This window comes from Apostichopus japonicus, chromosome 5, assembly GCF_037975245.1.
Source record: "Apostichopus japonicus isolate 1M-3 chromosome 5, ASM3797524v1, whole genome shotgun sequence".
Lineage (NCBI taxonomy): Eukaryota > Metazoa > Echinodermata > Holothuroidea > Aspidochirotida > Stichopodidae > Apostichopus > Apostichopus japonicus.
In genome coordinates this window covers 15,026,275-15,043,938 of record NC_092565.1, presented here as the reverse complement: position 1 = coordinate 15,043,938, position 17,664 = coordinate 15,026,275, and the positions used below count along the sequence as shown (strand labels likewise).

The 17,664-nt window shown below is 36.9% G+C and overlaps 1 protein-coding gene across 3 annotated transcripts in view; it reads left to right on the top strand.

Moving 5' to 3' along the window:
• LOC139967792 (uncharacterized) overlaps positions 1-16,895 on the top strand; it is a 52,407-nt gene extending 35,512 nt beyond the window's left edge. For 2 of the 3 annotated variants that reach the window (XM_071971884.1, XM_071971883.1), the window contains 2 exons: positions 7,190-7,571; positions 13,830-16,895. In XM_071971884.1, coding sequence (XP_071827985.1) covers positions 7,292-7,571; positions 13,830-14,995 — 1,446 coding nt within the window. In that variant the 5' untranslated portion in view covers positions 7,190-7,291 and the 3' untranslated portion in view covers positions 14,996-16,895. Of the gene's footprint in view, positions 1-2,836; positions 3,332-7,189; positions 7,572-13,829 lie in introns of those variants that run through there. The other variant, XM_071971882.1, reaches the window with a different exon arrangement.
• The last annotated feature ends 769 nt before the right edge of the window (positions 16,896-17,664 follow it).

Here is a 17,664-nt window from a genome sequence, read left to right as displayed (position 1 = left end):
CATTTGGCATAAGGGAAGTATATGGAGAACGGTACTATAATGGTAGAGGCGATGTTGTTTAGCCAATGTACGGTGTTCCGGCCCGAGTCTTAAGAATTCGCAAGTCGCGGAGGGGAGTTCATATCCTCAAAAGTTTGGACTACATCACAAATCCATTGTCGGTATCCAACTGTAAGATATATATATATATATATGTATATCCTTTTTGTTCATTCTGATTTTGAGCAATTGGTAAGGTTATTCCTTACCCCCCCCCCACCCACTCCACATGCTCTATGCAAATCATTGTGCCAAAAAATAAAGGGAAGGTCTCGTGGGCTGGTAAAATAAACCTCATTTTGTATGTAAAAAAAATATCATGTATACCACAGATGTAGAGCTTGTTCCACTTCTGTTTGACATTTTTTAGTTGAAAGTCGGACGTTTAAAGATATTTTAAGCACAAACTGTGGCAAAACAAAGAAAGAATTGGCCAAACCGGCCAGTTTCGCCGTTTTGGAAGACGGATTTTTACATCTTATCTTATCGGTTCTGGCTATAATTTTGAGATGAGATATTACTTCACTAGGGTGCACATGTATCCATGGTCTGTAGTGTAACGTAGTGGTTTTATCACCCAATGATTTCCACCCCACTAAGTACACAGCAAAAAAGGGCTCTGCTCCGGGGGGGGGGGGGAGGAGAACTATATATACTGTTAAAATATTGCCAGGTGCCAGTCACGTAGTGTATAAAGGGTACATAGTTTTAGGCAAAAGGTAAGTAGACTACGTCGTTCAAAATTCCAAAACGAAGTAGTTTTGTGAACTTGTCAGTTGACTGTTTGTATTTATATAAATTCGCTTCATTTTGACATTTTTCGTTAGCATTATACTTGTATACACGTGGGATTGTTTCTGTAACATCTAAAAATTAATTTGCATTAACGTATTTCAAATTTACTTTATAATGGTATACAACAATTATAGCTTGAACAATTGGAACTACCAAAACAAAGGGCAAGGTGATTTTTTTAACTTTATTTTAACATTATCGGTACATGTAAACGAATTTTTGTGTAACCAATGGAATATGCGATGAACTCATGAAGTCGGTATAGTCTCAAACTGACATCAAAATTAAATTGGGAAGCAGAATAATTTAGTATCCAAATTATGCTACTCATAGTGTTCTTGATATCTAATATAGGCCTATTGCTGAACATAGAATTTGATGAATGGATATTTCCTTGTCCTGGTTGCCCGTTGAATGATCAAATTGTATAAATAACAATGGAAAAGGGCTGATGATTTTTTTTTTTTGGGGGGGGGGGGGGCTTCGTCCGAACAGAACCGACCAGGCATGAAATATGCCCTACGCAGAGGCAGATTGGCCCAATACTGGTTAGCAGGCTCGGAACTGGATGCGGCGCCGGTCAGATCCCTGAGCCGGTACCAGAAGTACCAGTTCCCCTGCCCCATGCACGGTATAGAGGAGTATGAGGCGGCTTCATTGGCGGACTGATCAGGATGTTATTAATATGTAGATCTATCATATAATGAGGGGCGTTAATCACGGGTAGAGGGGACAGGGGGACACGTCCCCCAATTTGTGAAGGTTGGCGTGTGGTCTCGTAATGACTTGTGAATCTCATAAAAAGGAGCTGAAACATAGTGCTATGAGATTAATAGTTATTAATGTTTTATTATCATCTGCTCAGCCCCCCCCCCCCTTCCCCAGATGAAAAAATAACTTTTCAACTGGGTTGACTACATTTATTGTGTAAATTAAATGAGGAACCGCGCCCATACACCGCTGAGCTGGCTATATGCTATAAGCCATCAGATAAGGAAAGACCGCAGCATTCGCTAATCCACTTTCCATATTATTATCTTTCATATTTTATAGTATGTGGTATTATCACGTACACGCAATATAACACTACATGTTAATTATATTGTGCATTCAGTTTGATGACCAATGCGATGCATGATAGTTTTTTAAGTGTTTTTTTTTTTTGTTAACTATATATTTCATAGGAGTAGGCCTATTGAGTCAGGTACATACATGGTGCTAAGCCTGGGTGGTAAGCTGCTAGTCATGTTGTTATTTTAACCATGGTACTCATTATACCTCCTTTGCTAATTCAGTAGTTACGTATATATGTTAACAAAATATTTTATTTTTGCTTTAACTTAACTGATGCCAATAACAGGGCCATAGCCCATGGGGCAGGGGCAGCTATCCCGTGAGGTTTCCACTTCAAAATCTTTATAAAAGGCCCTTGTATATACGCACATCGAAAAGCAGCACTAATTAGCCTTACATTTGGACGATTCATAATGTTCTCGATGTTCCTCAACCCCGGCTCTCGACTGTCTCCACTTTTATTTATGTCACCCCCTCCCACTTTTCAACTGGGATTTACACACCTGCCTAAAGGTCGTAAGGACCAATGAGCGTAAGGATACCATGCAGTGGCGGTCATAACTTCATTTGAACAGATTTTAACTTATCTTAAGGATTATTTGTTAATTACTAGCGCTCTTAACCGTACTTGCATTAACCAAATTAATGACAGTGACTATCGTGACCCACAGCAGAACAGACAAAATACATTAACGTATACGCCTCGCATAATCGGAGTCCATGCAAGTTCAGGCGTCACATTATACTTACATACTGGGAAATAGCAATATTATATACAAAATACATAATTTCGTGGAACGTAAGGTCTTTATAGATCGTGAAGATAGGATACTGTAATAGTTTACTGAGTCCACGCTGCTTGCACACCATCACTGATCTGTGCACACCATCAATGTTGCGCACTTGTGCGTCTATCACCTACCAGTGAATGTTGTCTTCCGTGCCTTTTTCATTTGACATTTATTGGTATTACGTTCCTTTCCCTTGAAAATTTCATATTTAATCAAGGTCTTATATCTTATAATATTATCGTTCGTCATGTTTGCGTGAGATTCATAGTTTTGACTCAAATGAGAAAGTTTTATTGAATAGCACAATCCAAAGAGATACGGAAGTATTTTTAAAGTTTCCTCTCGCGCAAGTGACAATCGTAGTTCGCTTGAACTAACTTCGCTAGCTCGGTACACAGAACTTGACCACAGACGTTGTAATGTTTCCGTGTTTCTGTGTATTATGATTTCTGTGGGGAAATGACATGCAATTGTAATTGCCGGAAATCGTGAAAAGGCCTTTCTGTGCGTGGTTGGATAAGCTGGTTTTCTAAAGAGCAATGGTCTTATGATTACAGAAAGAAATTTGAGGAATGGAGAACGTGGTGAAGAGTGGTACTTTGTACAGATACCATAAGGGTGTTATTGTCAGGGTAGGAAAAGTCAGTTTCCTTCATGCAATAGTTTATCTGCTAGGCATATCATTACGAGCCGCTAGTAAATATCGTGTACACTACACTACTACTACTACAGTAGTTAGTAGTAGGGACTAGAACTAGCTCGTACTACTGTTACTAATACTAGTTAGTCATAGCCTAACCAGGTTGAAACGTTTCACGTAAATATGTAGATATATTACTTGACGGTCAAATCAGACTGTCCGGGTACAAGGCATTGTTGGTAGGCTAAGTAGTAAGTATTCCCTGTCTGTGGGTAAGCATTACTCTACAGTATTGGCATTGTACTGAGTCTATATCTATAGCTGCATGGTCTTACAATTCAAACCAGTGTTAAAGCTCTGCTATATTGGCTCCAATTATAGCACACTACTGTATAGCTAGGAAAGTTTGTGATTATGTAATCGACCTGCAACGGTCGTAAATCCACCTCAGGCTTAGTCTTGGCCAAGTTGGATTTTTTGTTTGCCAGTATAGACATTAAGAATATATACACAATCATCAATTTAAAACTTAAGATGATTTTGGTACCTACTAATATTTGCCCAGGCCTGTATTACTGCTTATTTTAATCATCAAATATGATATGTTAGCTCCCACAGGCCTTTCCAGTATCAGATGTGTCAATTCATTCAGGAAAATACCTATGAGAACTCAATTTTAGCCAGAAGATTTAAGGTTTAAAAGCACTTGCAACTTTCAGCAATTGGCTAGAATTGTAAAATGCTGTTTCTACTGCACATAAGACACATGCATTCAAATCTACTGTGTCTTTTTAAAGACTCTGGAAACAAAATATATGTCTGGCTTGTTGGTGTAGACATGTTTAAAATATCTCATGTCAAATAATCAAATGATAATCAAATAATCCTACCCCTTGTCTAGTACATGTTTTCATCACTTATCAAATGATTTATCAATAAGAGCTGAGAAAAGAGAACCATCAAATGACTTAAAGGCATTGAAGACTCGCCCCAAACAGCGTGCCGCCATTTAAAGAAAGTTAACTTTCCGTTGCTTGCAAGTGAAGTTTTTCTCTTGTCACTACAAAATGCAGACAGTAATGAAACGTGATACCTTGTTATCTTTAGCTGGACCTGAGATGTCCATCTCTGTATCGTTTGTACACTGTGCTGTGGGTATTGACCGCAGCTGTATGTACTGACTGTACACTAGTGTCTAATTACCGACGGTAGCAAGCTGTGTGTGTATTTTCTGGGATCGATGGTGGTGTCTAACACTTCTGTTACACCTTGTCCGAAACTAAGTCAGATTACCAGCATTAGACATTTCTTTTTGCCCGAGTCTTCACACACTTTTAAAGGATATTTGGTGACTGAAATTCCTTTTTTTAACAACAAATGTTGTTATTTAGACATCTGTATTTTTAGAAACATTTTATATAATTGTGGAGATACATTTTTTTTTGTAATTAGATGAAATTTTATGAATGCATCTGGCAACAGCAGGGATGGTAATGACAATTAAGTTGAAACATCTGTTGTTTTTCATCATGTATAAAATCATTTTCCAGTGAGGAAGATAATATTCTTACAAAAAAATTGCATACAGTAGATATTGATTTAAAGTTTTATGAAGATAACATTGACTACTAAGCAAAAGAAATGTGTCACGTTTCAAGGAGAATCCACAACAAAAATTAAAATGGAAAATTAATCTTTGGAAGAATATCTACCATGTTGACGCTTAATTCTTACTACAGTATCATCCAGGAAGAAAGGGTTTATATACAGTAGTTAACATTCACACAACCATATCTAGAGTAACCTAGGAACAAGATACCTAGATGGGTTTCAACAAATGTTCAATATAGAATATTTAACATTTTAAAACAAGTATCACATTGTTTGCCACTGGAATAGCCCTTTAAAAACATGTGTACTGTACATTGTTCCAGGAAAGGCCAGCACTGAGGATTATCGTTAACTAGTCTACTTGGTGCTGATACTGCCAATGCCTCTTTGAAGGTTTGCCGTGTGATGATGATTTTGGAAGATGCTCTGTGGTTTATACTGTGTGTATCCTATATTTGTTTGTCCACCAAAATGGCACGTTTGGCATACAGATCACAATCTGAAATATATTTATGGTGTTCAAAAAAATATCCCATAATTCAAAATGTATTGTACTAAGTGTAGGGAATGGTCCTTTAACCATTTACAGTCACATTTTAAGTGCTTCAAGCCTAACTGTGAAGTATTATCACGTTTAAATGTTCATAAAGACTACATCTAAAAAAAAATTTTCACTTTCAAGTCAACAGTACTAGGAAAACAAATTTAATGGAAAGTCTAACAGAGAAAATTGTTCATAATTTTTGAAGATATGGGGAGCTGATGTTAACAGTTGATGCTAACATAGGATTTCATCTGTTTGTGTAGTTGCAGATGATACTGTTCCTGTTTAGAGTAGTTTCTCAGATGATAGCAAGGAAAAGTTATTTTATATTGCTCTTGCACAATTTTATGTAAAACTGTATTTCATTTCTTTTGTTTCTGCAATAAACTCAAACTTTTTAATGATTCTTTTAACTTTGAAAACTCACTTTGAAATGAAATTGGCTTTTATAGTGAAGGGTCAACAAATTTCTATGGTAAACTCTTGTTCTTAAAATCAGGATATGTAGGAAGTTCAGTGGGAAGTGTCGCTCACATTTTCTGAGAAAAATTGGTCGTAAAAGTTGTTAAGTGGTGACACATGACTGGAAAAGAAGTGACATTTGTGACAAGGGGAAAATAAATAAATAGAAGGATGTATCCTGTGCTGTGAAATGGTAGGTAGGTGGAGAGATAGATTCTCCACAGCAGTTCTAAGAAGAAGAAGGAACCTCTTCCCAGAAATGTTAACATCAAAGTCTTAGCTCATCTTCTTGTATGTTTCAGTCGAAAAAGATTTAATAATGAATAATGAACAAAATGGTGAACACAATTCAACGAAATGTTTCCCAGCGCCGTTTGATGTACAGTAATGTCAAAGAAGTAACTAAGTAGTTGTAAGCTGGGCAGTTGTCCATTTCACATTAAAGTTTTACGAAGACAAAGAATTATAAACCTAGGATGATTCATCGTAGTAGCAGACCTGTACATGGTCTGCTTGGTCTTGGTATGTACAATGAATTGTGTATTATTACACTTGGTCAAATTACATACTTCAGCCATGTCTTCTGTGGAGTGCATTACAAACATGAAATTCACTTACAGTATTGTATACATGTATGCAATGCATACATATATGTTATGTCATAATGTGACCATGAACCATGTGTTTGTAAGAAATTCAAATCAAAATTCATTCCGAGTAAGTCACCATAAATGCAGTAAGCTTTCATAGTGAGGAGCATCTACCAATATTATAAAAGTCTCCAAAGTTGATCGTAACCTCCCTTCATCCCCCCCCCCCTTCCTCTTTGAATACTGTACTTGGTACCTGTGAAATTCCAAGTGGAAACAGTGTAGGAATTATTGGGATGTCAAACATGTTCATTGCAAGGTATTTGGGTTTGAAGTGTTCTACATTGCACTAAATGGCACTAAAGTTAATGTATGTATGTATTTTAGATCCTCCTGCAAGCAGGAACTCGCGAAGAAGCCTCATTGGCTTATCAAAGCTGCAAGCTGACCGAAGTCAGTCTCTTACATTCATGTGTAACGTCCATGGTTATGAATTGTCAATTGTCAACAACTCTGTAACTGGACGACATACATTAATATTGGAGTGACTCGAACTCGGGACCTTATGATTGAAAGGTACCGGCGTTAACCACTGAGCTAACACTCCTCAATGTCAATTTCATTACTTAACTTTTCTTTGCAGAGAGGCGATAATTGGAAGAAGTGCAGTGCTAAATTGATCGAGACAGAAAACGATGGCTTACTGAAGCTGGAGTGTGAAACGGACAAGACTCTGACCTACTCCATGCAAACTTGTTCACGAGTTCTGGAAGCGGGTAGTCGATATTCCAGAGATAATGTTATTGAACTTTTACTCCAGAAGAAGATTGTTCAGCTATGTTTTGATACTCAGGATGACTCTGTAGAATGGCTGAGAGTTCTCTCTAGTTACTCAAAGGATTCTCTGTCACATGCAAACGCAGCCTCCAAGACCAGACAAAACAGTGATCACAAAACTATTGACAGTGCCGCAGCAATCAGCCCAGGCATGGAATACAATGTAGCATATGAGCTAGACTCAACTAGTAAGTATGTCCATAGTATTTAATCATTTTCATAGCCTGTAATTAACATGGTAGACAGTCAATACACTTTGCTGCTTAGTGGTATATTTAAGAGAATTTCAGTTACCTTCAAGTGTTTTGGATGTGTTAAATTTGGGCATTATCCATCATCCATCAATAGTAGAACCATAAACAGACTGAAAGGGCCCTTAAAATCTCCACCCCTGGTCACCTTATTGTCGAGAAGTGATGCATGGTCTGGACACTACATATAGTAGTATGGCATGGTATGGTATGGTATGATACGGCACTGTACAGTACAGTACAGTATTGTATGGTATGGTATGGCATGGTATGGTTTGGCATGGCATGGTACTGTATGGTACAGTAGAGTATGGTTTGGCATGGCATGGTATGGTATGGTACAGTACAACATAGTATGGTATCGTATAGTATCTATTTTACAGTAGGAATTTGGAGAAGTCTGGAAGCGTGGTAGGGTCATGGGATACCTAGTAGGGTCATCGCAAAGTTGCAAATAGAGGTACAGGTAGGAAAGTACGCTGAGGCATTAGTCATGAACGTTACAAGGAATGATCAATGGCTTTTGGCATCAATTGAATAGATGAGTTTGGAAGTGTATTCTGTAGCAAAAGTTCAAAAAGGTGAAACTTTGTCTTGACTTTCAAAAAGGATCGATGTGAATTACATGTTCAATGAATTGTTTTGAAAAAATTGAAAAAAAAGTAAACAGTTGCTATTTGCAGTAGTAAACTTTTGGTAAGTCCCCCTAATACCGTTATATGGGAAGGGCTTTAAGAGCAACTTTTAAGTCATTTCCAAAACTTGTGTTGCATATATATACAGTATGTTAGAATCAGTGAGAAGTTCCAGATGCTCCAGCAGCCCTTAGCAACTGGGTTTTATTTCCTTGTGAAGTGCCACTGATACTGCTTCTTGTTTGTACACACAAAGTAAACAGATATGCCGCCTCTTTACTTCCATGGTGTGAATCCTATACAGTAGTTACATTGTGGAAATCAACCAGCCAAGCAAGTCAAAGGTTAGACCAAAAATAGAACTTATTGATTGAATTAGGGAAAAAGCCCTTTGATAGCAACCATGTGACCTATGGATTGCTCTGTGTTGTGTCCTTCAAAATTGAGCCTGTAAAAGGTTTTGGGGAAAATCATGTTTACAGTATGCTGTACATATGTTATACAACAGCAGAACTGAACTACAAAGAGAAGGCTGACCTGATATTGTGTATTTTTATGTTTACAATATGCAGCGTTTTACATAAGATCATGCCATACAAGGTATGAAGTGGCCACTAGATTAATAGTCATTGCTTGACAGTTTTAGTCATTGTGGAAATCAACCAGCCAAGCAAGTCAAAGGTTAGACCAAAAATAGAACTTATTGTGGAATTAGGGAAAAAGCCCTTTGATAGCAACCATGTGACCTCTGGATTGCTCTGTGCTGTGTCCTTTCAAAATTGAGCCTGTTAAAGGTTTTGGGGAAAATCATGTTTACAGTATACATGTACAGTATGTTATACAACAGCAGAACTTAACTTCAAAGAGAAGGCTGACCTGACATTGTGAATTTATATGTTTATATGGCGTTTTACATAAGATCATGCCGTACAAGGTATGAAGTGGCTACTAGATTAATAGTCATTGTTAGACAGTTTACTTAAGAACTAAGAATTTTCCCAATTTAGATATGTATATATATTAATTATAAGTGCAATTCAATAAAAGAGTAAGAAAAAGGGGTGGGGAAGGAATATTTTAATGAAAATGTATTTGGTATGATCCAAGCAATATGATTGGGAAAGGCTGGTTTGTCTCTTACAGTAGTTTGGTTTAGTTTAGATACTGGATAAGTTTGAAACTATATACTATAAAAAATATATTTCATGGGAGGTACTAGACTGAAAAACTGCAATTTGGATCAGTTTGAAAGGATGTATGCTAGAAATAAACTATGATAGGATGAACTAGACTACTAAACTAGATAAGTTTGAAACTACAGTATATACTATAAAAAATATATTTCATGGGATGTACTAGTTAGACTGAAAAACTGCAAATTGGATAAGTTTGAAAGGATGTATACTAGAAATAAAATATGATGGGATGAACTAGACTACTAAACTAGATACTGGGTAAGTTTGAAACTATTTACTATAAAAAATATATTTCATGGGAGGTACTAGATTAAAAAACTAAAGATTGGATAAGTTTGAAAGGATGTATACTAGAAATAAAATATGATGGGATGAACTAGACTACTAAACTAGATACTGGGTAAGTTTGAAACTATTTACCATAAAAAATATATTTCATGGGAGGTACTAGATTAAAAAACTAAAGATTGGATAAGTTTGAAAGGATGTATACTAGAAATAAAATATGGTGGGATGAACTAGACTACATAACTAGATACAGGATAAGTTTGAAAGGAAAGACTACTGTACTGTCTATAAAATATATTTGATGCGATGTACTGTATGAGACAGTAAAACTTTGATATCTGTGATAGGAGAAAGTAGAAAAAATAGATTTGATTGGATGCACTAGACAGAAAAATTGCCGAATGGAAAACTTTGATAGGATAGACTAGACAAAATATGTTTCATGTGATGTTCTAGACATTCAAACTGCAGATTGGATAAGTTTGAAAGGATATATATGATGGCTGAAAAGATAATATGATTGGATGAACTAGACAAGTGTATGGTAGATGTGGTACCAGATAGTGAGTGAAATGAATACACTGAATGGAATACAAAAGATGGTGGGACATACAAGTTAGACAAGATAGATCGCATAATTTTGATGTAGGGATGAACTAGGATAGATGTGTTTGATGAGATATATACAAAAGGGAACGCTATATTACCGTATATTGGATATTATGTTACATGTTTGGTTGTTTATTACAGATGTACATAGTTTCATCACTGCATCCATGATACGGTATACTGTATAGATTTATATTGAACCAACTATAAAACCAATCAACAATGGTATTGTAGCTATAGTCCATTGTGACATAGTTGCAGATCAAAATGCTTGAACAATAGCAATACTTCAATAAAGGATAAAAGGGAAACCCCCATGTAAAAGTCTCTTTCTTAAAATTGACGAAATGAAAAATAACGGTGCAAAAATTGGCGTAAATAAAGATATGAATTATGTAACTCTTTTATTCTCTTAACACAACCTGATATTTGATTCCTTGCCAAAGGCAAAAAGGAACCTTTGCGATTGTGATGGCGTGTGTCATATGTGTGTGCGTGTGCGACGCCTTCGCTTGTAAGAGGTGATAACTCAAAACTATTTGGTGGGTGAACTTCATATTTGGTATGTGTAAGCACCAAATTGAGCAGATCTATGATGCTCATTGATTTCTGTGGAGGTCAAAAGCCAACAGAGGTCAACAGAGGTCACATTGTGAAAACCTTGTAAACATATTAACCCACAAAGTTGATGTTGGGATGAACTTCATATATGTACAGTAGTAGACGGATGCACCTTATTGAGTGGAGAAGCATGTTTTCTGTGAAGGGCAAAGGTTATTTCATGTCAACAGAGGTCAAAGTCTGAAAACCCTTGTAAAATGCTTTCAAGTTCAAAATGAAAAGCTTGAATTTTCGAGGATCCAACTTCCCTAAGTACATTAGAACCCTTTTGTTTCTGCAGACATCAAAGGTCATTTGAGGTGATGAGTGGTCACTACACTTCCAGGGCTACTTGACAATTATACCATATATTGAAAAAACCTTCCTCACTCATACTGTAATAGCTGAAAGCCTGCATGGTTGAGGAAACATTAAGTCTTATTTCAAAAGAAAATAAGGAGAAACAATATGACAGATCCTGGCCGGGTCAAACTGTCAGGTGGGTTTTTCATCCAAGAGCAATCTATGGTTTTCTCATCTGAAATGACTTCCTAAATTGAAAAGATTCCAAAAATGTTGAATTGGAAGCCACCCGTGTGAAAGCGGGATTCTCCCACATTCGTGGTTGCTTAAGTGCGTAAAATAACTGCCTCATCATGATTATTGTTGTTGTTGTTATTATTTTTATTTCTATTATAGGCTGCTCACAAAAGTGAACTGTACTTCCAAATATTTGTGCATATTTTCTGTATTATTTTCATTATGTTCAAGTCCTGTAAATCTCCTTGCTTCAGTTTGAGGTTAATACAGGCATGTATGCAAGGGGTTTATACTGTGCCTCCACCCCCCCCTCCCCTCCCATCATTCTGAACCTTCCACAAAGACAATTGAAAGTAGTTTTTAGTAGAATTTTTGTATCAACATAATTTTATACCTACTTTATAGCCTTAGAATGCACCAATTTACTGAGCCCCTCTCATACAGGTCTGTTTTGTCTCTAATATTGCACTTCCCCCTCCCCTTCCCCCTCCCCCCTGAGGTACTGTAATTATCTGCACTGTTATAGACATGAGAGACATGACATACTGAACATCAGCTGTTCTTTGAGAAAGCAGAGAGCTCTTCGTTGTTACTGAATATGCATTACGGTGCGTTCTCTTATTGGCTTGATTAAATCAAAGGGAATGGGGTAAAACAGAATACATGAATCACATGTCTTCAGCGGATAAAGTTTTTAGATACTTTCGATGATTAATTTCTTAATTAATTGAAACGCTTTTGGCAAAATGAGCTTGTTAAAACCTTCTCATTTTTCATGGTTGGTACAATCGGCAGCTTTAACAAAGTTTCATGTTTGGAAATGTTTGAAAATGAACAGTTTGATGTATTTCCTTTTTTCGAAATACACAGAATCACTTTAATAAGCATCTAAAGCAGCTGATACAAAACTGTTGCTTGTTGCTCAACAAGATTAATGTGTCGAAAATTATGACATCATTTTTTGTTAGTCAAAAATTAAACAACAAGTGGACTAATTGCACTTTGGACAACAGCAAAGGATATGTTTGACTTTCCAAACAAGAATTGCAGTCCATCTTGAACTATTTAGTTAACTGTTAATAGTTAGTCTTGCAGTACAAGAATATCTGCATATATATTCTTTTTAGTTTTGTGTGTGGGTGTGCTCAGTTGCATTGTTTGCACACAAATTTCAAATGCTGAAAGTGCATGACTATTTATCATATACTGGGCATACCTGTACTACTCAGGCCAGTGTGAGCTCAATTGCTTATATATTACTCAAAGGTTTATGAAATATACAGGTATATAAATATGTGTGTGCATGAGTGTGTATGTGTGTGTGCATAGTGAATACACCATCAAGGAAAATGCGTTGTAGTTCCTGGTTACAGACCTACAGGCTGTAATTTTCCACTTCTCATTCCTGAAGGTCACTTCCTTTTTTAAAGGAAAAGGTTCCCTGTAAAACTGACACGAAATACAGACTGCTCCAAAGATTGACGGTCAACAGTATTATTAACTCCCTTAAAACTAAATGGAAGCCTGTTGGCTGCATCTACATGTATACAGAAACATGAAACGAATATATATGTGTAAAGTGAAGCAGCAATCTACTGCAATAGTGATCAATCTCTTTGGTACTCAACTCTCGTAAAGATATGCCAATTTAAACATGACTATGAAAAGCTTGGAATTTTTTAGAAACAATGTTTATATGTTTATACAGTATGTCTACTTCCATGCCATGAGTTAATCTGCTAATTGTTGCCACACAACATGTTGCCTGCATGGCTATTCTAGTAATCTTTTTTGGTAAAGAACAAATTGCATTAACAGGTTTCAGTTTCGCCAATGAATCATCTTACTGTGTATGTTCAGTGCTTGAATTGTAGCCAAGAGCTGCTACTCTAACTGTAGCAGCTCCCTGGTTGTAGCAGTCAATGAAAACATGTTGAAAGTAGCAACCACTCAAAACTATGTATACTACTTGAAATGAATCTTTGAATCAATGATTGCTTAGCAACAGGAGCCTCTATGGACCCTGTGTCCTGAGCCCCTACCAGGGATTCATTTATGAGCAACTTCTGTAAGCTGGGAGATCAGTGGAGTTTTAGAGATTTCCAATGTTTGGATGAAACTAATGCTCCATTTTACTGTATGTGAGAGCTTAGGTTTGTTGGGTTCATTGTATCCACCACACACATCCACCTTTTGAATCTTTATTACTGTACCCAGCTTCTTTGTAATGTTTTTTGTTTACTTCATTCAAACACTTCTATTCACCCGCTTTTTTGTTTCTGATGAACATTTTGTCATGTTTTTTTGTTTTGTTCTTTCTCCGACAGTACCCCCTCTCGATGTCACTATCAGAACATCACCGTTAGCTGAAAAATTGAATTTGCGCGGCAAGTTCTTCTTGGTGATTGGCGATGATCAATTAACGATATTCTCTGCCGAAAATAAGACCATCAGTTTTTCTTGGGAGTACAAAACAATCCGTAAGTATGGAAGAGATAAAAAATCCTTCTCGATGGAAGTTGGGCGTCGAAGCCATACCGGACCAGGTGTTCTAGTCTTCAATACAGTTTACGGGAATGATATCTTCCATCGAGTGCAGAAGAATACATTAGCCATTAACTCTCAACCACCTGCAACAGCTCCCTCTGCCCCACCTGCAAACCAAGTACCAACTAAAAGTGCCTCTGTAGAGCGGTCTGACCTGCGGAAGGGAAGAAATAGCAAAGATGGCTTAAAGAATAATTTCCTCCACTCCTCTGCTGGAATGCCGGTCTTGGATTCGGAATATTCTACGATTGAAGACTCCCTCGCTGCGAGAGGCAGGAGGGAAAAGCCCTCAGCTCCGAGAGCCCCCGAAGAGCTGCAGTATTGTAAAGCAGAGGAAATTACTGAAGATGCTTGGAAGAAACATGGCCGGGTGGAAGAGAATGTTCATACAGAGTACTACATTGGTGTGCAAAAGCCCAAGACCAGCAAGAAACCATCTCTCAAGGGAAAGAGCCTTCCAGCGAATCAGATCTACGGCCAGATTAATAGGAAGAGGAACCAGCCTGCTCCCAGAGTAGACTTACAAGAGAGTGATCCTGGTGTTTACTCATCTCTAGGTCAGAGTGGTATTAGTCAACACCCCCAGCATGTACCTACCGATACCTCAGAGTGTACCTATGACCATTTAGCACGTCCTATGGCAAACCCCAGCAACCAATCAGCTGCTGCTTTCTCAAATCCTTCTGGTTCCTTTTCGGATAAACGGATCATAACCAACAACGGTGATGAGTATGACCACCTGCAGCGAGGAATGACTTCCCCGCAGCCCCAAGAAGGTGAGGAGCTCTATAACGTGATTGGTCAGTCGAATCCTACGGACAAAGGTGGACAGAGGCTGATAAATCTGGTCGATGACGGCAGTGGGTATATGACGAATGCAGGTACAGCGCCCCCAGTACCCCTAGAAAATGAATACGATATGGCTGTACCACACGGTTACTCCTAAAGCATGTCTGTGTAAAATGAACCTTTCGTGTATCTTACGTAAATGTTAATATCAGTAATCATGTTGACATGCCCTAGGTTACTACATATGCAGTACAATATTGATGTATAATAATTATACTAATTATTATATTCACTGATATACGTTACCTTGGTATCATGTATATTGTATAATGTTGATGCGTGGCTGTGTTGATCAGCAGTCCTTGCAAACCATCAGTTCAACCAACTGTTGGTGAAACTATAGTTTGTTAAAATCTCCACTTTTAAACTAGCAACTACTCAATCAAAATTCAAAATTGAAAGAATGGTTTTTACTGTGATTGTACTGGTTTATGCGATAGTGTTCAGGTGTAATGTGTAATACATTGATATGTTAGGGATGTTTTTCCTGTATCTAATATAAATGTTAACATCAGTAATTATGTTGACATGCTGTAGGTTACTATATATGCAGTACAATATTGATGTATAACTATCACAATAATTATTATTTCTTTACTCTGATATTTGTTATCTTGATATGTACATTGTATAATGATGATGTGTGGCTACGTTGATCAGCAGTCCTTGCGAAACCATCAGTTGGTGAACTATAGTTTGTTAAAATCTCCAATGAAACTAACAATGACAAAAATTAAAAGAATGGATTTTCCCAGGGTCAGACATCGTAAAGGAATGCAGGGGTGGGCGTTGTAGCTATGAATGGTTAGTTGCAGATTTGTCTATGGAATGTAACTTGCATACAAAAAATTTGCTGACAGGATGCTTTTCAGCAATTTACTATCCTACTGTACTTTATGTGCTTTGTATTGTAGACTGTACTGCATTATGCGAAAAGGCTAATATGTAAATAATAAAATTAAGGCCAAGAAGACCAATAGTTTAAAGGCTCAGTGTCATTGATAATATACTACTCAGAGTTGACGCCCTCCTGCTTTCAACATAAAAGTGCTGTCCCATATTATGATAATTGCTTGAATTTTGAGTGGCAAGCAGCCACTCTTGAGGTCAAGTGTTGTTATATGGACACAGGCAAGTGTGTTCAGTCTTAATGGCACACAAAGTGATAATAAATAGAATAAAATCAAGAGAAATGCATTAGTTTATTCCTTTCATATAGTTTGCCTAAAAATAGCAATATTATTATCATGTGCCTTTTTGCCTTTCATTTTTATCTGACAGTAGTTGTAGTTTCGCACAGTTTCTTTTATATATATATATATTTCTCTCCTTTTTTTTCATTCTACAGCAATTCAATTGTGCATAATATATTATAAAAGTTAAATTCTTAATAGCAGGTATTGATTTGAATTCCTGCGAGCATTGAAAGAAATGAACTACAATCGTTATATAATCCCAGTGTAATCTACAAAAGCACTGAGAATCTATATATTACTTAGTGTCTTACCTAGAGCTGATAGGGTTTAATTTTGATGTAAACATTTAATATTATAAATTATGGTTTCTTGCTACAGTAATTATTGGAATGTAAATTGTTGAAAGATCATTGATAAGGGAAGTGTAAAAGTATTGTGTAATTTAAATATAAGTGCATATGTTGCTAATTAAAAATCAAATAGAAAGCTATTAACTAGTCGCAGCAATCAAAATCTATCTCAATATCTTGCAGTTTGGAATATGTTGTCTTTCGTTTTTAAGGTGTGAATTGTTGGATAGGGGTGGAGGGGTATGGGAGAAAATTGGTGTAGCTGTTCTGGTAGCCTGTATTGGTGTTAACATCACTGTGTAAATAAACAGGGAATGCTATAGCAATGACAAGAATAGCAATCTGCTTTCAGTTGAGCTCTTTTGCCCAAAATGGCATAATATGATCCAGTGTAGATGCTTAAAATTTGATGATATGAATGTTATTTTAAAATAAAATCATTCAGAAGTCACTTAAATTGTTCATATGTTTTTTGTTACGATTGACCCATGTTTCTCTGAATTTTCTAAATTTATTGACAGGATGTAAAAATAATCAACTAATGGGATTTTCCACTTTAGCAGGGGGTAACCCTTCTTAACTCTCCACCCCCTTCCTCTGCCTTTTGTCTCTGATATGTAAGATTGGATAATTTTAGTATAAGGTTTCAGTCACGGAGTCGTCCCCTCCCCTAGCTCCTTAGTCAAATAAACTGTCGATTTGACATCGCACTGAAAACGCGAATAATGTAAGCACTGTTCTATTCCTAAAAATTTATAAAGAAAATTGAGGGCGCACTGAAGATTTGGCTTACAGAGCCATTTCAATATACAACTCCACTGACTGCAATAATTGTGTCAATCCGAGTTTATGGTGCTTTTGTAACAGTTTGCAATATAATGAATCTTCTGTTCTCATTTGAAGATGTAACTGTCAATAAGTCGGGATTCACATTACAACTTTCGGCCTATAGTTCTTCTTCTCCTCTTCCCGCCTAGTCTATTGTTGGGGAGGGGATAATATTTGGAACAAACTTTTATTTCTTTCCACACTTAGTAAAGTTCTAAACACGTTTGCGACCGGGGTTACTCCTCGGTCCAAACAGCAGGGTCACTCTTTTGTCCATACAATTGCTCCTGCGCATTTTAGAGAAATTAACTCAGGTTTTGCTCAAGCCCTGAGTGAGTTTTTGTACGGTTAGTAGGCTTAAATCTCATAAAACGGTCATGTTTAGATTTTGA